Source organism: Nuphar pumila, chromosome 4, assembly GCF_984573655.1.
Source record: "Nuphar pumila chromosome 4, dmNupPumi1.hap1.1, whole genome shotgun sequence".
NCBI lineage: Eukaryota > Viridiplantae > Streptophyta > Magnoliopsida > Nymphaeales > Nymphaeaceae > Nuphar > Nuphar pumila.
This window is the reverse complement of record NC_143252.1, coordinates 145,588,175-145,612,100: the sequence shown is the minus strand read 5'-3', so window position 1 is coordinate 145,612,100 and position 23,926 is coordinate 145,588,175. Positions and strand designations below refer to the sequence as shown.

The 23,926-nt window shown below is 37.6% G+C and overlaps 1 protein-coding gene across 2 annotated transcripts in view; it reads left to right on the top strand.

Annotated features, from left to right (window-relative positions):
• Positions 1-14,323, top strand: part of LOC149841523 (TATA box-binding protein-associated factor RNA polymerase I subunit B-like) — a 15,194-nt gene extending 871 nt beyond the window's left edge. Inside the window, exons 2-6 of one of the 2 annotated variants that reach the window (XM_090003888.1) lie at positions 330-1,175; positions 1,575-1,702; positions 12,822-13,332; positions 14,060-14,123; positions 14,216-14,323. In XM_090003888.1, coding sequence (XP_089860014.1) covers positions 330-1,175; positions 1,575-1,702; positions 12,822-13,332; positions 14,060-14,079 — 1,505 coding nt within the window. In that variant the 3' untranslated portion in view covers positions 14,080-14,123; positions 14,216-14,323. Of the gene's footprint in view, positions 1-329; positions 1,176-1,574; positions 1,712-12,821; positions 13,333-14,059; positions 14,124-14,215 lie in introns of both variants that reach the window. The other variant, XM_090003887.1, reaches the window with a different exon arrangement.
• Positions 14,324-23,926: the final 9,603 nt, after the last annotated feature.

Here is a 23,926-nt window from a genome sequence, read left to right as displayed (position 1 = left end):
AACACATTTGTGGCGTTCTTATGTGACGGTTCTATTTCCCGCACGACTATGCCCGTAGCCAGATTCCAAACACATTATAGTTTTCTTCTACTATAGTTCTTTTTGAATAATTTTTGTGCCCGAATTTGCGGTAGGCTAGAACTAATGTTACTTTCTTTTGTTCTATAAGAAAAATGCATATCGAATGAGACGTGGTACGAGAGAGCAGATCTAATAGGCACCAGGTTGATTGACCAGTTACTCGAGAGGAGCTTAGTATATTTCACATAATTCTTCGCGTAAAATGCAGACGAATGTGCTGTTAACTACACTTCCATTATCTTTTTCAGGTCCAAGATATGTGACTAAGACCAGGAACAGCTCAAGGTTTAAAGCTGATCTTAGAACTGAGTATGGGAAGAAAACGGTACACGTATTGATCAGATCGTTGAAAAGCAAAGTACCCTTGTCTTCTTCATTAGCTATTTGCTTTCTGGCTTGTCATATTTCAAGAGAAGCAATTTTACCCTCAGATATAGCGAAATGGGCTAAGGAGGGGAAGATTCCGTATTTGGCTGCATTTGTTGATATTGAAAAATATCTGGGTTCCTCTCTGAGCATTCGTTCAGTGAGTTCAAGCTTGTTATTTCGGCCTATCCAACTTATTGATTCATGGCAGTTAGAGTCACTTGCAGGTTCGATTGCTGAACGTATAGGGTTACACCTTCCTCCTGTGAACTTCTTCTCGATAGCAAACCGTTATCTTGAACAGCTCCCTGTTTCTGCCGAGAAGGTGCTTCCATATGCATGCCGTATCTGTGAATGGTCAATGCCACCGGATCTGTGGCTTCCTGCTCACCATTGTAGGCTTCCATCTCGTGTTTGTGTGATGTCCATATTGATTGTGGCCATAAGGCTTGTTTACAACATAAATGGGCACAGTCACTGGGAAAGAAGTCTAGGTTTGTGGAAAAAGGCTGGCTGTAAGCGTAAATCAAAAAAGAAGGATGCATCTGTCCCCTATGATGATATGGGGGCTTCTCAGGCTGCAGATAATACTTCGAATGAGTCCTCTAGAACAACCAAGCCCAATTCCTCAGTGAAGAGCTTGTTACATACCAAGTGTTCTGATTCAGAATCTGCTGAACTCCTTCACAACCTTGAGGCAGCGTACAAAAATATCACTAGTAGACATGGTAACTAGCTGGAATGATGTTTCATAACTTGTGCTTTCTGCTTTTCGTTTAATCGTGCTCATGGCTAAAAGTCCTTGTCAATCATAACTAAGTTGGTTATGGCTTTACCGTGCTGTTGTGACAAGATCATCCATCAGATCTAATTTTTTTAAATGGGTTTCAACTTTCAAGTTTATCTCTTTTTTCCTGAAAATAGGAAATATTCACATATATAAACTTAAAAAGGAAAGGAAATGAGAGAATGGGAGAAAAAGGGAAAAAGAGGATAGTGCATGCTGTTTAGTTGAGATTTGTTTTATCTCAACTGATGAAGTCAAATCCTTGCTTTGAATGTATTTCACAGTTTTTCTCTTTTTCCTATTAGTATTTACTTTTAATTTGTTTTTTTTTTATTGGCAGACTATTTAAAAGACCTGCCAACTTATCTCGAATATTGTAATGACATCATCTTTGCGGGGAAAACAACATCTTATGATGAAGAGAACTTAATTACACATCTGTGGAATCATTTTAGTAAAAAAGAAGAGGTAGATATGGTACTTTTCTTCTTCAGCGTCATCATCTTCTTTTTCATTGCTAAGCTTCTTTTTTTTAAAATTTTTTCTGTAATTAACTTAATCTGTTCTGCTTGTATAAGAAAGTGAGAATGGAATTGGGCTGGTGGTAAATGAAGCAACTAATTTGAAATTTTGGTTATTATTCAAGAACTTCCTTGTGGTGTTTTCATTTTACAATCAAGGCAATTTGTTCCCGTTTTCTTACGGTGCCTCTTATAGAATGCCGGTATATAGAGTTAAATAGTAAAGATGTATGGATTGAAACTTTTTTTTTTTAGATGAGCAAGCTGGGGTTAAGCAGATACCTACCAGATTACAAAAACCATGAATTTACAAGTCTGAACTTGAAGGAAACCAGTCAGGAGGTTTGTCCTTCCAAAACCAATCCAAACTTGTGGCCTCAAGTTGTGCTGGACATCTAGGAAAAATGTTGCATATTTCTTAGGTATCCAAACACAGCAAAATCTAAAAAGCATACATCAGGTTTATCATACTAGCATGAACTAAAGACTTAGTATCTTCACGGCATCACAATGAGAGGATTCCGATGTCACATGGGATCTATTCTGATTTTCCAAGAGAAGCTCCTGCCAACAATCCCATTCTCTCTTTCAATTCTTGGGCCCTCGCCATCCAGCTCATTGTCAAGAATTTCCATGATGATCTCGAATTGTATATCCAGTGCACCAATGAGAGATGCATCAACTTAATTGGAGCTTGGCTTTACAATCTAATGGTTGTCTTTTCGGGTATGAAGTTAATAATTTATTGGCTGTAGTCATCTTTTTTTTTATTATTACTAACCATAACCACGAATATCTGTCTCGGATATATCTCGGCAAGGCAATTTCTCGTGATAATATTGGTCCCGTTGATAAATCTTGGGAAAATCTTGAAAAAATGAAGTTAATAATTTATTGGCTGCAGTGTTCTTTTTTTATTATTACTAACCATAGCCACAAATATCTGTCTTAGCTATAGCTCGGCAAGGCAATTTCTCGTGATAATATAGGTTCAATTGATAAATCTTGGGAAAATCTCAGAAAAAACTCAGAACTTAAAAAAAATTAAATATAAAAATAGTAGAAAGGGTAGAACTCCGCCTGTGTAGTTATACACTGCCGGTCCCAAGCCCGGATAAAGGAGGAGGGTTGCGGTAGGCCTGTGACAGCCAGCATAAAAACTTTGTCATATCCTATGAAAATGAACCAATATGAGAATTTCGTTGGGGCGTTCCCTACTGAGCGACGCGCTGTACTCTCTAGGCCCGGAGGCAGTGATAAATGTGCAAGGGTTGCTAGGTCGTCGCCCAGAAGCGACGCGTCACACCGGCGCCCGGGTGTGGTGTCAAATAGGCAAGGGTTCCCTCACTTTGTTGGACGGGTGGGGGTAAAGAAGTTAGTCCAAGACCATAAAATTAGGTTAGCCACTTGGAACATAGGGTCTTTAACTGGTAAGTTGGTAGAGTTAGTAGATGTTATGTGTAGGAGAAAGATTGATATTTTATGTCTTCAAGAGACCAAATGGGTAGGTGAGAAAGCTAAAGTGATAGAACCTTGGGGATATAAGATTTGGTATACAGGAATAAATAGGAATAGGAATGGAATAGGGATTGTTATGAGTCGTCAGTTTATAGATAATGTAGTTGAGGTCCGTAGGAAGGGTGATAGAATTTTACTTATTAAATTAGTATTAGGTACGGATATTATTAATATTATTAGTGTTTATGCACCTCAAGTAGGTTTAGATGATTCCATTAAGCATCAATTTTGGGAAGATTTAGATGGAGTAGTACAAGAGACATCTTATGGAGAAAAGCTTTTCATCGGCGGTGACCTTAATGGACATGTAGGCATTAGTAGGGAGGGATTTGACAATATCCATGGAGGATATGGTATAGGAGAAAGAAATGAAAGTGGAGAAAGGATTTTAGATTTTTGTTTGTCCTATGATATGATCTTAGCAAACACTTGGTTTAGGAAGAGGGAGTCTCACCTAGTAACATTTAAAAGTGGGGTTAATACGAGTCAGATAGATTTTTTCCTACTTAGAAAGAGAGATAGGGGTTGTTGCATCGATTGTAAGGTTATACCAGGAGAAAGTGTAGCTACACAACATAGAGTCTTAATTTTAGATCTTAGAATTAGACAATGCCGCAAAAGGGATAGACATAGGATAGATCCTAGAATTAAGTGGTGGGCACTGAAAGGAGCTAAACAAGGAATGTTTGTAGAGCAGGTAGTTAAGGAAGTTGATTGGTGTCTCGAGGAGGATTCAGAATCAATGTGGAATAAGATAGCGGGTGGTATGAGAAAAGTAGCTAAGGAGGTATTGGGTGAGTCTAAAGGCGGTGCACCACTAGGTAAGGATACATCATGGTGGAACGAGGATGTCAAATTAGCTATTAAGGTTAAAAGAGAGTGTTATAGAAATCTAAGTAAGAGTCGTGATAATGAGAATTTGGAGAAGTATATGATAGCAAAGAAGGAAGCTAAAAAAGTTGTTCGAAACGCGAGGGCTAAGGTATATAAGGAGGTTTATGACAAGTTGGATACCAAAGAAGGCGAGAAGGATATTTATAGGCTTGCAAAGATGAGAGATAGGAAATCGAAGGATTTGGGTATGGTTAGATGTATCAAAGATGAAACGCAAAGGGTTTTAGTCAAAGATGAGGAGATTAAGGAGAGATGGAAAGATTATTTTGATAAGCTATTTAATGATAGTCATGCTCAAGATCTTGGAGACTTCTCCATTCCTTTTCATGAGATAAATCGTGACTTCATGCGCAAGATTCAAAAGAAAGAAATTGCAGAGGCTTTGAAGAAAATGAAATCAAGAAGGGCAGTTGGCCCAGATGGTATACCTATCGAGTCTTGGAAATGCTTGGGAGAGAAAGGTTTAGAATGGTTGACAAATCTTTTTAACTTGATTTGGCGAACAAATAAGATGCCTAATGAGTGGAGGAAGAGTACTTTGGTGCCTTTATATAAGAATAAGGGTGATATACAAGATTGCACAAACTATCGTGGTATAAAACTCATGAGTCATACTATGAAACTTTGGGAGAGGGTGATTGAGTCTAGGTTGAGGAAGGTTGTCATGATATCGGAGAATCAATTTGGTTTTATGCCTGGAAGATCAACTATGGAAACTATACATCTTCTTAGACAACTTATTGAAAGATATAGAGAGAGGAACAAAGATTTGCATATGGTTTTTATTGATTTAGAGAAGGCATACGATAGAGTACCTAGGGACGTTCTCTGGTGGACAATGATGAAGAAAGGTGTTTCTCTCAAGTACATTAGTATAATTAAAGATATGTATGAAGGAGTAGTAACCAATGTCCGCACTTGTGGAGGGGTGACAACCAATTTTCCGATAACGGTTGGGTTACATCAAGGATCTGCTTTAAGCCCTTTCCTATTTGCGATAGTGATGGATGAGCTTACGAGATCAATTCAAGAAAATGTACCGTGGTGTATGTTGTTTGCTGATGATATTGTTTTGATTGATGAGTCTAGAGCTGGGGTTAATGCTAAGTTAGAATTATGGAGACAGACATTGGAAGCTAGAGGTTTTAAGTTGAGTAAGAGTAAGACTGAATATATGGAATGTCGGTTTAGTAAGCAACGAAGTAGTGATGGGAGTGTAGTGAAGCTTGGTGAGCAAGATATACCGGTGAATGATTATTTCAAATATTTGGGATCCATCATTCAAAAGTATGGAGAAATTGATGGAGATGTAAATCATAGGATAAAGGTTGGGTGGATGAAATGGAAAAGTGCTACTGGAGTGCTGTGCGATCGTAGAATGCCATTGCGGTTGAAGGGAAAGTTTTATCGGACGACTATTAGACCTGCTTTACTATATGGTACGGAATGTTGGGCTGCCAAGAGACATCATATTCAAAAAATGAGTGTAGCTGAGATGCGGATGCTTAGATGGATGTGTGGAAATACAATAAAAGATAAGATTCGGAACGAAGAGATACGTAAGAAGGTAGGTGTTGCACCCATTGAAAATAAGATGCGAGAGAATCGTTTACGGTGGTTTGGACATATTCGGCGAAGGCCTAATGATGCTCCAGTTAGAAGGTTGGAGAAATGGGAAAATATATTAGTTAAACGAGGTCGGGGTAGGCCTAGGAAGACTTGGATGGAGATGATAGGAAAGGATATGAATGCTTTGAACCTCACCGAGGACATGGCGTTGGATAGAAATGATTGGAGGAAAATGATTCATGTGGAAGGCCCAAAATGAATTTCTTTTTTGGTTCATATCGCTGACCCCAATTGTTTTGGGATGAAGGCGTAGTTGTTGTTTGTTGTTGTAGAAAGGGTAGTTGGCCCAGATGGTATACCTATCGAGGCTTGAAAATGCTTGGGAGAGAAAGGTTTAGAATGGTTGACAAATCTTTTTAACAAGATTTGGCGGACAAATAAGATGCCTAATGAGTACCGTTGGAGGCATCCCAACGAGCATATTGGGAGCCCCTCCATGGTCTCCCATTTTGTATAAATAGGGGTGTTCCCCCTTGAGTTCTTTCATGCTTTTGTAAAGCCCCTTTTATGACCCAATATATTGAAGTTGATATTTTTTATGCTCTTGTGCACTTGTGAGAGTTCTCCTTTGTGCCTTTATGCACACTTCGTGTTTCTAGCATTGTGTTTATACACAAAATCTCTTTTTATAAAGATTTTCACATGGTATCATAGCAAGGTCGCTTGAAGAAAGAAATTCATGCCGTTCTTCACAATATCAAGTGCATCGTGAAGCATGCCTTCAACCTTTTGGTGATTGGCGTAAAGACTCCTCTTCATCCAATATTTTAGAATATTACTACAACAAGTAAGATTTAAAATCTTATTGTGGTACGTCCCCTTTTCTCTCATCTTACCTCTCTAATGGGTGAAAAAGACTCTCATTTTTCTCTTGGTTTCAAGCTAAATGACTTCAATTATCACGTATGGGCTATATATATGGAAGCCCACATTAAAGGAAAAGGGCTTTGGGGTTAAGTTCAAGGCTCGATTTCGGAACCGAAGCCTAAAATTACGTTGATTAAAGAAGGCGAAATCAAAATTCTTGAAGAAGATGAAAGAACTAAGGCTCTTGAAGAGTATAGTAGAATACATGAGGAGTGAGAAATGAAAAACTTCAAGATCTTGTCATGAATTTTTTCTTCCGTTGAGACAAAAATTAACGTCAATATTATAAAGTTTAAAAAGGCTTATCAAGCGTGGGAGTACCTTGAGAAGATGTACACTTTTAAAAACTTGTCCCATAAGTATTACCTCCAAAAGTGGGCGCTAACCCTTCTTCAAGAGAAGATGTCTATAAGGGAGCATTTTGCCGAAATCTCTTCTATTTGGGATGAGCTTGCTATGCTCGAACCCAAGTGGAGTGTAGAAGCCATAGAGCTTCGTCATAAACAACTAGAAGAAAATCGATTTTTCAACTTTTTGAATGGGCTAAAGCCCGAGTTTGAGCAAATTAGATCCTCTCTCCTATCCTCTTTCACCTCTTCCTCTCTTGAAGACGTCATTACAAAATTAAGTGGAGAGAAAACTCGTATGGGCATTAACAAGCAAAATCTAAGTATTCTTGCAATGCCCGCAAATCAAGAAGAGTGTGATAGAGCAAATATTGTTTCTAGGCCCGAGAACATAAACCTCCTCATTTTAAAAGCCAAAATCAATGAACAATAGTGGTCAAGGCGGAAGAAGGGACTATAGCAAAATTGTGTGTCAGTTTTGCAAAGAGCCGGGTCATATCAAACCGGTTTGTCCCAAATGGAAGAAATTACTAGCAATGGCCACCACATCTCAACCACAAAAAGTGGAATCTACAAATGAAGCTCTCTCTAAATCAAATTATGGAAGCTCTTCAACATCTTCTTAAGGGAGCTATTTTCGGTGCCGCCGTGTCTACTCCTTTTTCAGGTAAAACTTCTTCGCTTTTAGACTCGGGTGCTTCATTTCATATGTCTCTAAACATTTCCTCTTTTTCCGAATATTTTGAAAGTTCGTCACCATCTTTTGTTTCAACCGCGGATGACACTTCTCTTGAAATTAAGGGAATTAGAAATTTTAAAACCCAAAACTTCTTTATTCCTAAAATTAGATTTATACCAAAATTGAATTTAAACATATTTTCTGTCTCTCAACTCTCGGACCTTGGGTGTGACATTCAATTCTCATCTAACAAATGTTTAATGCAGGATCACCGGTCTGGGAGGTTGATTGGGGAAGGCTCTAGGAAGGGAGACTTATACTATGTGGACCTATGTCACATGGGTGCGAGTGGGGGGATGCGACACTTCCAAAAAACCCTAGTGCGGGGGTGCGGCAGGGACAAAAATGTATATATATATAGAAGGGGGGTCCGGGGGTTCCCCCCGACGCGAGTCCCTTTCCAAACTAGAGAAACTTTTTTCGTAGAGAGTTTTTCTAAAAATAAGTTTTTTGATAAGAAATATTCCTCAACAAGAGTGGAGAGGAATGTTTTCTAACGAGAGAAAATTTATTTTTACACTCTCCACCACCACGCCTATGTCACAGGGATTCGGCTAGCAGGGTGCCGCACCCGCGTCGACGCGACTCGACGCGGGTGCGGTCAACCCGTCCCTGGGTGTGTTGACAGCACCCAGGGTCATTTTGGTCCATTTTTTGTTTTTTTTTTTAAATTGCCCTATGAAATGGGCAGCGGAATTTTAAAAAAATTTCTTTGGGGGTGACCATGAGATCAAGGGCCATCTGAGGAGGGCGAACTGAAGGTGGGAATCGATGAAGGAAGGGTCGTGGGTGAGGGCGTCCCATTGCTTGCAGACGCACCTCAAACTCATCTGTGATTTGGCGGGCAACCTCCTCAAGATGTCCACGATGATCTCGTGGGGAAGCTCTCTGGTTGGTCTTGCTTCCAATTCCTCGTTGCAGCCCATTGTTCTTAGCGACACACACACACAGAGAGAGAGAGAGAGAGAGAGAGAGAGAGAGAGAGAGAGAGAGAGAGAGAGAGAGAGAGAGAGAGAGAGAGAGAGAGAGAGATTTCCAGTTTTTGTCCGTATTGACATGTTTAAAACAGGAAAATATCGCAAATATTTTTTTCGTGAGATTTTATAGAGTTTTATTATTCTTGCATTTTTTTCAGGAAAATTTTGGCTAACATTAATTAAGTCAAATTTTAAAATATAAAAGGAGAAATTGAAAAAAAATAAGTAAATACCGTTAAAGGTTTTAGTTCAAAACTCTAATTAAAATTAATTAAGTTCCACTTTCCAAAGCTTCATTTTTGGAACACTTTTTCCTAAAGCAGCAAACCAATCATCCTAAAGCAACAATTAATTCGCCTAGAAAGATGCGTGATATTTAATGGATCTTTACTAATTAATTCTGATTCCGAAAAATGGTTAGTTGCATGCATTTTTTGCAACGTTTCTCATTAAAGGGAAATATCGCAATATAATGATATAGACGCTTTTATTACGATATTTCAAAAAATTGCGCCATATGGCCGTTTTTAAGTTTCGAACATTTTGTCAAAAGATTCCCATCGATACATGTTTGGAACTTTGGAGTAATGCCCCAATTTTCAGGATTTTAAATTGTTTATTTTTAGACAGTGTGAAAATTATCACGATATTGTTGAAACTGTCGTGAAAATTATCTTCCATTTTTAGGAGTGTCATCCATTTGGAACCTGGTTCGGACCCAGGTCAGTCCAAATCCATACCTGACTTTGAGGCACTAATACTGGGTCCGAACATGTTTGTTACAAGGAAAACCATGCATGTGTCTTATAAGAATTATGTGAACCAGACTCGGTCCATACTCGATAAAATAATATTTTTAATCTTTTTTGCATTGAAAAAACCACGGGTTTTAATTGGAGCTCGAGTCAGACTTGCGTCTAGTAAGAAATGTTGCAAACCATACCTGGTGTCATATACTAATTAGACTCTTTGGTCTGACCCAGATTTTAGTTAGACCTCTTTCTTTATTACCAAACCCAAACCCTATGGCGTCTTTTACGGGTTGGGTCCGGGTCAAACTCAATCCATTGACAACCCTAACAGTTTTAGACGGACAAAATGACCTGATATTTTACATAATACTTTTCAATTATGATTTTACCATTAGGGGTGTCAACGGGTCAGGTTTGGTTCAAACCTTGGTTGTACTAGACTTGGAACTGCTTTTTGGGTATGGTATCGGGTTCAGACCCGGGTCTAATCAGGTCCATTATAAGAAAAATCATACTTGGACCCAATAAGAACTACATGAATCAGAACCGGACTATATACCCAGTAAAACCATATTTTTTATAATTTTTAGATTGAAAAATTGTGGGTCTTAATTAGAACTCGGGTCTGGTATAAAATTTCACAAACTATACATGGGACAATGTATTAATCGGGCCTTCAGGTCCGGACCCGGGTCTTAATCTGATCTTATTATTTATCACCATACCTGGACCTGCGTCGGGGGGAACCCCCAGACCCCCCTTATATATATATATTACATTTTTGCCCCTGCTGCACCCCCGCACCCGGGTTTTTTAGAAGTGCCGAATCCCCGCACCCGGACCCGCACCCGCACCCGCACCCATGTGACATAGCACCACGCTCTTCTTCCACTCTCATTTTTTTTTCACATTTTCTAACTCCAAATAATACAATTTTTTTAAAATGCACAGAGGATGAAGAAATGAGCCCATTAAAAAAAACTGACGCTAATATCAAAATTAGGGTTCCAAGGATAGTGCAATCAAATTAGATCCAATCTGACGTCTCTTTGCACCCAATGCGTTGTCTCAGAAATGGATCTCAAACTAAATCCAAATGTGAAATCTTATCATATTCGAACAAATGTATTCACATTTCACACCTTATTTTGGACTTCATTCCATCAGACATTTACACAGATGTTGGCTTAATCTAATCTATTTATAATCCCTACATGACTGCATCTGCATAAAAAATGATTGACTCCAAGCAATCTTACCGGATCTAGTATCATTGTAGAAAATACAGATCCAGACACAACCCTACTTTATTGGACCTCATTTATATCTGGATCAGATCCATAATCCAATCTGCATCGGATTCGTTTGCGCCCCTCGTGAATAAATGCCCCCACTGGTCCAGAAGCTTCACCTCATTCATTTCTGGAAGAAGCTAAAAGGCTAAAACCCTTAACCCTCTCTCTCTCTCTCATCTTCATTGGATCAAAAGAGAGAAGCCCTAACCCTAACTTCAACCCCTTTCTCTATGGTTTTCCTTCTCCTCCATGTGAGTTGAACCAGAGGAGAATCCTTAACCCTTTCCCTGGGAGACACGTTCATTTGCATTGAGAGAGAAGTTAAGCCCTGATTCCTATCTGTAAGGAGTAGGAGAGATGGATCTCGCTTTCGACGAGTTCGGGAGGCTGTTCCTGATCATCAAAGTCCAGGATTAGAAGAATCGATTGAGGGGCCTCGAGGCTTAGAAGGCAAACATTGCTGCAGGCAAGGCGGTCGCCTGCATCCTTCGGACGTCGCTCGGCCCCAAGGGGATGGACAAAATGCTCCAGTCCCCCGACGGAGACGTTACCATCAGTAATGCTTCCCTCCCTCTTCCATGTCTCCTTTAAAAAAAAATGGATCGAAATGACCCAGGGTCGGGTTGACCGCATCTGGCGACGCGGGTGCGGCACCCTGCTAGCCGAATCCCTGTGACATAGATGTGGACTCTCTTAAAATTTCTAAAACCCCATTTTGTAATGTGGCCCAACATAAAGACATAAATGTTTGTCACAAAAGACTTGGTCATCCTAACATCACCAAGTTGTCTTATTTGGACTTTGTTAAAAATCTCTGTAAAAGTACTTTTTCTTGTAATGATTGCATTCTTGGAAAAATGAGAAGTATGCCTTTTGAACAAATATCTATATTTACCACTAAACCTTTTGAAATTATTCATTCGGATGTTTGGGGACCAGCACCCGTCATATCAAAGGGAGGTTTTGCCTATTATGTGATTTTTGTGGATGATTTTTCACGTTATTGTTGGATATATTTTCTCAAACATAATCATGAAGTCTTTTATGTTTTAAATTATATCGTATGATGATCAAAAATCAATTTAATAGTAATTTAAAGATATTTAGGACCGATTCCGGAGGTGAATATCTCTGTAATGAATTTAAAAAATATCTTGAAGACTATGGTATTGTCTATCAAAGATCGTGTCCTAAGACCCCACAACAAAATGGTTTGGCTGAAATGAAGCATAGAGAGAGATACATATACATATATATATATATATATATATATATATATATATATATATATATATATATATATATATATATATATATATATATATTCGTACCCGATAAGGGTATATTCATCATATCGCATCATTTTGCACATTCTTTTTTTATAAGAATATGTATGTAATTTTCATTTTTTATTTATTTTTTATTTTTTTGTTCTTTTTGTTTTTTAGCACATGGAGGGCCCCACCCAATATGATCGGTGGGCCCTCCAACGGTCCTAATTATGACCGTTGGAGGGGTCCCAACGATCATATTGGGAGCCTCTCCATGGTCTCCCATTTTGTATAAATAAAGGTGTTCCCCTTTGAGTTCTTTCATGCTTTTGTAAAGCTCCTTTTGGGACCCAATATATTGAAGTTGATATTTTTTATGCTCTTGTGCATGTGTATCCGTGCCTTTGTGCACTTGTGAGAGTTCTCCTTTGTGCGTTTATGCACACTTCATGTTTCTAGCATTGTGTTTATACACAAAATCTCTTTTTATAGAGATTTTCACAAGACTCATTATCTCTATGATCTATCTCCCTCTCTCACTATTCACAATCAGACACCCGGTCAGACACCTCCCAGGTATGCAATCTGAGATTCTTTCTCAGACATAGGATCTTAGATCACCTTGGATTTTAAACCTTAGTGATAGCAGTCCTTTTTCTTTTTCCTGTTATTTTCATATGTTGGACCTTACACTCTCTGGATGAAGTTCTATAATCAGTATCCAGCAACCTTGAGTGGGCATGAAATGAAATTTAATTAGGACTTTGTATTTTTCAGGGAATAGATCCTTTAGAGAATACTGAAACTGGATGTGTTTGCTCAAAGCCTTCAATGTTGCACAAAACCTGCGAAGGAGAAGCTGATGATGAAGGCACTTCAGTTGACATGGTTGATGGTGCAACAGAAGGGATCAAGCATGAGAGACCTACAAGATCAAAGCGAAAGAAGAATGATGCCAAAAAATCTAAAAGGTTATATTCCAAATCTAATTTGAGAACAAGAACATTGAAATGCATGGAATCAGACATGGAACAGCATGGATTCCTGTACACTTGTTTCAGACGCCGTCGTTCTACATCTAAATATCTCCATTATAAGAGAACATTGATCCATGGAAGACTAAGATACCTGGTGCATGCTGATTACTACATCTTACTTCGAACTTGTGCAAGGATTGTTGAGGTTGATGCTCGAATTCTCCACCTGGGACTGTTAAAACTGGAGAGAAGACTCCGCTGGATTGAAGAACGAATAGACTTCAGCTTACCTTCAGTGTTTAGATGTGCAAGTTAAATTCCTCTACTCCATTTTTTGCATGTCATTCTGATTGGAAAAATCTACTAGTTGGAAGATGTATGTTAACTCAATGTGATAAATTATCCAGTTTTTTGAATTTGGAGATTCTAATGCAGTCTAGTATTGAATACAGAATTAATTTGTTCATTATCATTTTCAAACTGTTAAGGTTTCATGGAGAGTGCTTAAAATGAAACTGATGCATCAAAAACAGTGTATCTATGCATGCCACATACATATGATGGTCCTGTTTGGCCTTTACTACAATCTGTTTAAAGGCCACAGAAGGCCACTTTGTATGCTCATAAGGATGTCTTCACTGGTTTTTGCTCTTACATGTTAGAAGGCTGCCTTTACACTTGAATGTAGAGTTCCATCTCTGATGTGTGTGTGTGTGCATCATAAGACAACTTGTCCACTGGTTTTTTCCTTTAATGTTGCTCAAAACTGGCCAGAGTATATAGGGCTGCCTATACACTTGAGTGTAGAGGACCCGCCACATGTGCATGTATGCGTGTGTGTGCACGTCTCTGTTAGGATTTGTGGATTAGAAACAGTATGAGATGGAGAAGGTCTTGAAGGCAACACCATCTTTGTTTGCTTTGGAGAGAAGCAATTCACTGATGTCAATATTTTGTCCAATGGATTGACTTTTGCTTGTTGTGCTTTCAATTGTAAAAGTCCCTTGATTCTAATTTGTGATATTTGTGCTTTTTCAGAGGGGAAGGTGCAGGAATAATGAAAATTAAAGCCCTCCCAGAATCTTGTTACTATTGCCAAGAGGTCTAGTACCTATTGCACCTCTGATTTTTTCCCCTGGGGTAGTTCATTTTGTTGAATATATAACTGAGCTTTTTTATTACATTGTATGGCAGAGTAGCAAGGAGCCAATGCTTGATTTAAATCTCAAGCATCTCAAAGACTCAAACGGCTTCAGGTGCATGAGTTTTCATTTTCAACACTTGAGGCTTAAACAAGTCTTTGTTTCTCGCAAATGTTTGTGGATCTGGCAATATAAGCTGTTTTATCTTGTGTCGCATAGATGAGGACGCTACCAGGTACAAGTTACAACACTGGTGAAATTGGTACATTTTGGGAGTTCTGTAAAACCTGGAGACAGACATATATAACATGAACACCATCTTAAAAGTGCAATTTTCTTGAAAAGAGGTCTTAAGACATTGACTAATAAATATTAAGATTTGGATCCAAGTTTAAAAATCAAAATATATACTATCAACAACCAATTTAATAGAAAACAAAACAGGTAAATGAAGGGTCAAGATCATGAAAAATGCATATGAAGCAAATGTAGTTACAGTTAAAAATACACTTTTGTATCTTCATCCATGGATCTTTTGCTCAATAGTTATCCAATTGAAAAATTAAAAATGGTATGCTTCCATAATCCCATTTTTTGGATGCAAATCACAAAAATATATATTCTTCCCCAACTGTGGTATTGTTAGGGAAGGTTAACCCTTGTAAATAACAAATTTCTTGTATGGAAGATGAATGTATCAAACTGGAAGAAATCTTAACTATTTCAGTTGGTAATGGAACAAATCACACTCTTACCACTAAATTGTCATCATTATGCTCAATAAAAGGAATGAGGGAAGCTCCAATAGAAAAATACTGCAAGAGATAAATGTTTTGAAGATGTGTCTGTTCTCATGCAATAGTCAAGGCTTCAATAAAATAACATCGAGCATGTTTCCCATCTGTTCTCTTGACTGTGTCCAAAATATTGTGCCATGACTGGTGTTTATGTTGCTGTTTTGTAGTATCAACATGTGACAGATGCTAAGTGAAGTGTTTGTGATGTATGATTCATTTGTGTTTTTCATGGTGAGGTTGCTTCTAACCACCTCAATGAATCCTACCCATTAACGATTGAGATTCTGAAAAATAACTATATTTTGGTAGGTAAAAAACCATGTATATCCCTAAAAAGTCATGGTTCTCCTTGTTCCACAAATTTGACCTCTGATTCGGGTTGGTGGGACCTATCCTTAATATTAGAAATCGCCTCTAAAATATAAAAGGGAAAAGCCAAAGTAGGGTTGTCAATAGGCCGGATCTGCGTTGGATTTGGGTTTGAACAATAGGGGTCCGGGATGATGATTCCACACAGGTTTTGCACTCCTGGTGTTAGGAGCGGCTCAATTTGTCCTAGGGTGAAGGAACATCTCGAATTTGAAACTGGAGGTGCATTCCTGTAGGGAGCATCCATGGAATTTTACACCTAAGCCACTAAGGTAGGAGACGGTCAATGTTACACTGCTCAACAATTCAGAAAAAACATCTGAAATGAGAAATGTGTTAGGAAATGGAAACAGGAAACCATACTTTCTAAAGTTCCTGTGAAACGGGAAACATGATGTGTGTGTAGCAAAAGTGGAAATGTGGACAATAAAGACTAAAAATATTATAAGTTTACATCAACTTTACCTTTTTATTAATATTATGATAAATAGTAAAGATTAATATAACAACAACTACGCCTTCATCCCAAAACAATTGGGGTCGGCGATATGAACCAAAAAAGAAAATCATTCTGTGTCTTCCACATGAATCCTTCTCCTCCAATCATTTCTATCCAATGCCATGTCCTCGGTGAGACTCAAAGCTTTCATATCCTTTCCTATCATCTCCATCCAAGTCTTCCTAGGCCTACCCGACCTCTTTTAACTAATATATTTTTCCATTTCTCCATCCTTCTAACTGGAGCATCATTAGGCCTTCGCCGAATATGTCCAAACCACCGTAAACGATTCTCTCTCATCTTATTTTCAATGGGTGCAATGCTTACCTTCTTACGTATCTCTTCGTTCTGAATCTTATCTTTTATTATATTTCCACACATCCATCTAAGCATACGCATCTCAGCTACACTTATTTTTTGAATATAATGTCTCTTGACAGCCCAACATTTCGTACCATATAGCAAAGCGGGCCTAATAGTCATCCTATAAAACTTTCCCTTCAACCGTAATGGCATTCTACGATCGCACAACACTCCAGTTGCACTTTTTCATTTCATCCACCAACCTTTATCCTATGATTTACATCTTCAATAGTAAAGATTAATAATTTTTTTTATAAAATATTTGATTACCACTAAAATTTTGAATAACACATATCTCAACTTTTTATTAAAAAAAATTCTTATTTAAGAAAAACTTGCAAAAAATGTACGGAAACATGTTTTTCAAATAAGAGAAATGAGTTTCCCATATAAAGTAGATAGGTTTCTCATGTGATGTGAAACAAGTTTATTTTTTTTTTCGACACAGGTGAAACGAGTTTTTTACTAGATGGGAAATGGGTTTCTCATGCTTTTTTTTTGAAGTTTCCCACAAGTTTCGGAAACACATGGTTTTTGGTTTCGGAAACGGTTTCTCAGAAAATGAGTTTCCCACATGAAAGTGGAGTTTCCAGTAACTCTGAACCAGTGGTTTCTCCGGGACATGAAGAACAGAATGCAGGGGCCAGAGGAGGGGAATCTGCAAATGTCGTGTAGCTTTTACACACGCATGTTGGCCGTCGTATTTTTCTGTTGATTCGGGGCCTATCTTACGTAAAAATCTGTTTCTCTTTGCAATTCAAAGATTTCAACTACTAACTTCCTCCAAAAGATAAGAAATCAATACAAAAATAAAGTAATCAAGTTGGTCATTAGAGAGAGAAAAGAACTAGAAACTTGCTTATTCTGCCCTCGTCAATCAGGAATCGTTTTCCACCGTTTGAAACTTGTAGAGAGGGAAAGAGAGACAATGGCGCCATAGACTGATGATATATTTGGTGACCGAATGCACTTCTTGGACAAAAGGCCCAAGACAAGTTTTTTCTTTTTGAAAGGCAAGCTGGGGTTAGGCAGACCCCTACCAGATAACTCTTAACCCACATGTGGCAGAGGGATTCGAACCTGGGCCTTCAGCTTTGCACAGCATCCGCTTACCATGGGATACCACCTTGGTGGTAGGCCCAAGACAAGTTGATAGAGAAAAGTATCTTCTCATATCAAATGTTAAGTCAAAGTTTTTTAATACTAAGTTGCTAATTAATTATGAATCCTTCATATTTAATTTTTAAAAGGTTTCTGGTTGTCATTCTCAACGGTCAAGAGTCTTGTTTATCTATGCTAGAAAAAGAGTCGCACTAATAGGGGTTGCTGATGCCGATCCGTACCGGATCCTATAGGGCTGGGTTTTGGTTACAAAGAAGGGGATCCGATTAACTATCCGGGTTGGACCCGCAGGGTTCTATTATTAAATGGGTCGGATTTGGTTTATGAAAATTTATACCAAAACCAAGTCTGAACTGAGTTCTGATTAAGATCGGCAAAATTTCAATGTAAAAAACTTTAAAAAATATTATTTTACTGGGTATGAACTGGGTCTGCTTTATGTATTTTTTATAGGATCTGGGTATGCTTTTTCTTATGAAAAATCTGGATATACCCCAATCCGGACCCCATACCTACATCACTTAGTCAGATCTGGGTTTGGACATTCACACCCCTACCCACTAATATAGAGGTCAGGTACATGGGCATCAATGGGTCGGGTTTGGTTCGGACCCAGGTGGCACCGGACTTGAACCCGGTTTTCAAGTATGGTATCGGGTCCGGACCCAGGTGGCACCGGACTTGAACCCGGTTTTCAAGTATGGTATCGGGTCCGGACCTGGGTCTAATTGGGTCCACTATAAGATAAATCATACCCAGACCCAATAAGAACTACATGAATCAGACCCGGACCTTACTCGGTGAAACCATATTATTTTTTTTTATCATTTGTACATTGAAAAATTGTGGGTCTTAATGGGAACTCGGGTAGGGTCTAGTGTAAAATTTCACAAACTATACTTGGGTCCATGTATGAATCGGGCCTTCGGATCCAGACTCGGGTCTTATTATTTATCATCATACCCGGACCCTAAAGGGTTTGGTTCGGGTAAACCAGGCCCGTTGACACCCCTGGTTACATGGACATTCAAAACAGTTATAAATTAATGAAAAAACATTATTAGTTTTGTTGTACTTAGATCATTTAAAAATATTATTTCCTCAATAATTTTAAAATCAGAAAATTTACACATTATTTTATTCTTTGTTTCTTGCTCTTCATATTTCACGTTTTGCTTCTCTGTTTTCTAATTAAATAGAATTCTTTTTTTTTTGCGTTATTAAAGTTTGATATGACCCTTTAGCAACCTCCGTTGGAGCTTCTTTGGCCGAATTGTACTCTTGAAATTCCATGGGAACTACGGAGCTGCAGCTGTCTGGCTTATAGGATACCTTCTATGTAGATGGAACAATATACTGGAGAGCTTCGTGTTGAGATGTGCTGCGTTTCGATAAGAGATTGAGATAACTTTTAGAAACTCCTTGTAATATAGAAAACCTAGTCTTACCGAATACGGGTTCACATTATAATCTATCAAAAGCAATTCTCAAAAGTCGTGAGAACCTTTATATGTTTATACATAGTTATTTCTAATAGAAAAGAATGACTTTTTTCTTACTCTATTGGTATTGCTCTTCACATGGTATCAGAGCAGTCGATATCTTGATAGACTTAGGATTCTTCACACCCCATTCAGCGCCTGTAATCATTCACATCGAGGTCAAGCCCAATCATCTTCATCAGTCACTTAGCCTCTGTGCATGCCATCATCGACAATGCCTGACGCTGATCATCGGTGTATGATATCCTGCAGTTTTTCAAAAACCAGATTAAAGATAAGTGTTATGTCGATCCCTCTAGCTAATTGTAATGGCTGAAACGGTTCTGACTCCTTTGAGTTCATCTGATCCGTTTTATTTGCATCATTCTTATAGTCTCGAGGCTGCCTTAGTGTCCCAGCCTCTTGATGGGAACAATTACCTTGCTTGTAGTAGACCTATGATAATGGCGTTGAGTGCTAAAATAAAATCCGGTTTATAGATGGCTCAGTCTTGAAACTCGAAAGTAACTCTTTGGATTACCCTAAATGGGTGCGATGCAACAATATGATTTTATCATGATTGTTGTATTCAAGTCTCGAGACTTGACAGTGTAATCTGCGCTACCACAACCCACGAAGTGTGGACAGACCTTCATGAGCGCTTTTCTCAAAGCATTGCCCCATGTGTTTATCAAATCCAATGTGCCATCGTTCACCTTTGCCAGATTCAATGTCAATGATGTCATATTTTTCTAAACTTAAAAGTTTTTGGGATGAGCTTTCGTCTTACAATCCCCTACTAACTTGCATATGTGGTGCTGTTAAGCAACTGAAAGATCAGCAAGATAGAGATATGGTGTTTCAATTTCTTATGGGTATGAATGATTCATATGATACGGCTAGAGGTCAAATACTTCTCAAAGATCCGTTGCCCTCATTCTCCAAAGCTATGCTCTTGTTATTCAAGAAAAGCATAGTAGGGATGCCCGTATTGTTCCTACAACCCTCTCAAATAAATCGGCACTCTACTCTACCGCCTCTCATGTTGAAAATATGGATATCAATGTGAATGTGGTCCAGCTGAATTCAAGTGACAAAAATAGAGGAACTCTACAATCACATCCCATGTATTCTCATTGTGGTATGGCTGATCATATGAAAGAGAAATGTTTCAAGCTCCATGGGTATCTTTCAGGTCATCGCTTTCACAAATCTAGAGTAATAGGTTTGTCGTCATCCATCAATGCCACATCATCACAAAGAAATGAGGTAAAAGATGAGACTATTGTGCTCACCCAGAGTGAGTACAACCAACTCATGACATATATCAAAGGCAAGCCCTCAATAACAAATTTTGTAGGTCTGTCATTTTACCCTTCTTCTCATGCTTCCTAAATTATTGATTCACGAGCAAGTGATCATATTGTCCTGTGTTCAATTTTTTTTGATAATCTTGAATTCTAATACTCATGTTAAAGTTCCTAATGGTTCATCCGTTGGAGCATATCACCAAGGCCTTGTAAAAATTTTTGATGCTATCTCTATTCAAAATACCTTGTGGATATCCTCTTTTAAAGTGAACCTCATTTCAGTTAGTAAATTAACTGTCCTTGAATTGTTCTATTACTTTTTTTTTGACTTATGTATTATTTAGGACCTTGCATCGAAGATGAAAATTGGAGCGAGTGAGGAGCAAAATGGACTGTATATGCTAAAAGTGTCAAGCCTCATTGTTGCATCATTAACCCCATCAAAGATTAAATCCCACACTTGGCATCAACGTCTATGTCATCCCTCATTTGTTTGTATGAAATTAATTTTAAAGTATGACTCTAAAATTTCTATAGACAATTTATGTTATTGTGATGCATGCCATCGAGCCAAGTAAACTAGGCTATCTTTTGAATCTAGTGACATTTCTACTAATAATTTTTTTGACCTTATTCATGTTGACATATAAGGACCCTATTCTCAAAGTTCATTGAGTGGGGATCATTATTTTCTCACAATAGTTGATGATTTTTCACGATGTGTATGGGTTTATCTAATGTGTCACAAGAGAAGCAAAATATCTTTTGCAAAAATTTTTCAATATGATACAAAACCAATTTCAATGTCAAATTAAATTGGTTTGGTTTGGTTTGGTTTGACAATTGATAATTTTTTTTTTCTAATGAGGTTCAACGATTCTTTGAAGAAAAAGGAATTTAACATCAACATAGTTGTGTGTCCACTGCTCAACAGAATGATGAAGTTGAATGAAAGCACAAATACTTGCTAGAAGTAGGAAGGGCTCTGATGTTCCAATCCAACTTGCCATTTAAGTTTTAGGAAGAATGTGTTCTAACGGCAACTTACCTCATAAATAGAATGCCCACTACACGACTTGGTGAAAACACACCTTATTATGAATGTGGATTCCTTTGACCCTAATTTTATAAATGATGGGAATCATACTATGGTTTTACCAATACAAACTTGATCTGTATTATTCAAATTTAGTTTTGGGTTTCTTACGGGCACGTTGTACTAACACCCAAACAAAATTACAGATGTCATCTTAGAGAACTAAAGTGAAGGGCGGGCTGCTTAGCACTCGAGGGGCACTCTTACCTACTGCGATTCTTTGGGGGATTTAGACTTGATTTCTTTTTAGAAACTTGTGAAAACTTTTACTGTTCTAGATCATAACTCTTGTTTTGAATATTATGTCCAAAGACTTGTAAATATTTTAGGATAAGATGAGCTTGTGGATGTTAGTTCCTTCTTATATGCAAAGTAGAAGTTTTATATCAAATCTCAAACTTTTATATAACTCCTCAAATGTCTTAACGCCTAAATAAATTTTGTCTTCTGAATTTATTATATGGATTCTAATAGAGTATTAAACTCAATTGAGTTGTGTCTACAAATGGTTTCGTACTGTACATGATATTGTGAGACTAATATATGCTCGTTCTTGAATTCAGGCGGGTCGTCCAGTATTTGGAACGGTTGAAACATGGTCCTAGATGAACTCGTGGACACATTACCTTTGAAATTCATGTATAATTTTACTCAAAAAATTTTAAATTTCTCAAAATTTTGGGTTTTAGGAAAAGTATTTAAAATATTGGATTTTTTATGGATGTTACACCCCATGTGGTAGAGGGATTTGAACCCGGGCCTTCAGCTTGGCACCAGACCCTCGCTTACCACATGGGATACCACCTCGGTCAATTTAATACATGCTTGGTTTTATAAGAACCCGCTCTTGAAATCTTGTTTGACTCTCATATTTTTTAGGATTTTTTTACCATGCTGACCATTCTTTACCTTTCAACTTTCCATCTTGGAAAAAACACCTATTCTTGAATCATTCAATTTTGATGCATAAATGAGATTTTTAAGGCTTGAAAAATCAATGGCTCATAATCTTCATAAATATTGAAGCATTCAAAAATTGCATCTTTCCATTAAAAACACACTATCCAATGGTTGATTCCTAGCAAATTTATCATGCCAAGCACATCCAAATGGTTGGATTTGCAAAAAAAGTATAAAAAATACACATATTTCTAGTTCTCATATTCTAGCGAATACTCTAGGGATCCATATGTGCAAAAATTTATCTAGCTAAAGTGGACAATGGAGGGATATTGAACACAATGTATCCCAGCCAATGTCACAAATCAATTTTAATGGCTTTTGTTATTGAATTTTGATAAATGATTGCTCTTCTAGTGCACTCAAAGGAAATGAAGGAAACACCATTCACTCTCTTATGTGAATTGCAACACCATAAGTTTTCAATATGTTGTGGAAGTTACTTTCATTCTCATCTTGAAATGGAATATATACAACAAGTATACAAAACCCTTTAAATTGTGTGTTATTTGTGTTTGTGTTTTCGTGCATCTTCATATCCATAGAGATCATTGAATTACAATTCATCTCCACATTTTATGGGTTGAGGACAATTTATTATGCAAGAGATTACAACAAAATGGAAACACTATCCTACGAGAATAGGAACTCTATCATTTACAAATTTCATGATAATCTTGACAGAACATGACATCCATCTCAACATCCTATTTAAAATTGAAACGGCATTGCATTGGCACACATAGAGAGAAACGGTCTTGTAGGTAGGAGTTGTTAGTGCACATCACCTTGTGTTGGGACGTTGCAAGTTCAAATCCCAATGGTATGATGTATAATGCCCAACTTGCCTATAAAAAGAAAACAGAGAGGGTACTAGTGGTGGCATTTTTCAGCCTTGATAAGGAGACAATATCTCCTAGTCCTTGCTCAGAGTTTCCCGACGTTAAATATAGAAAAAAATAAGAATTTCAAAACTTTATAAACATCAAGCCTTTAATACTATGTTTAGAGAACTAAAATTATCAAATTTATTAGCATCAAATTGTATTCTTTCTCTCAAATATTGGAGCAACATGCTCTTTAGCAAAAGAAGGCAAGAAATAAAAAGTATATATGTTCCTATAATGCTAATTTCTTATGTTTTTGCTCATTGTTAAACATTGAAACGATAATGAGAGGGGCACACAATATTGCGTAGAATAAAAAAAGTATTGCAGGAATGTGAGAAGCACAATCACAAAGTGTGAAGAGCAATACCAATTGAGGAAGAAAAAAGTATATCCTTTTCCATTAGAAAGAACTATATATAAACATACAAAGGTTTCCATGACTTTTGGGAATTGATTTTGGTAGATTACAATACTAGGTTTCCTATATTACAAGGAGTTTCTAACAGTTATCTCAATCTCTTATCGGAAAGCACAAGGTTTGCTATATTTTCTAATAACCGCACATCTCAACACTCCCCCTCAAACTGAGAGTGAAGATCAGGAACTCCCAGTTTGCTAGTCAGGATTATAAACTTCTCTTTTTTCAAGGCTTTTGTAAACAAATCAATGACTTGATCTTTAGACTGAACAAATCTGGTTTAAATGACCCCTTCTAGTAATTTCTCTCAAACCAGGTGATAATCAATATTAATGTGTTTTGTTCTCTCGTGAAACACAACATTGGCAGTGATGTACATTGCAGCCTGATTATCGCACATAAGATCTGCAGGGTACTTCACATTCACTCAAAGATCTTTGAAAATATATGATAACCAC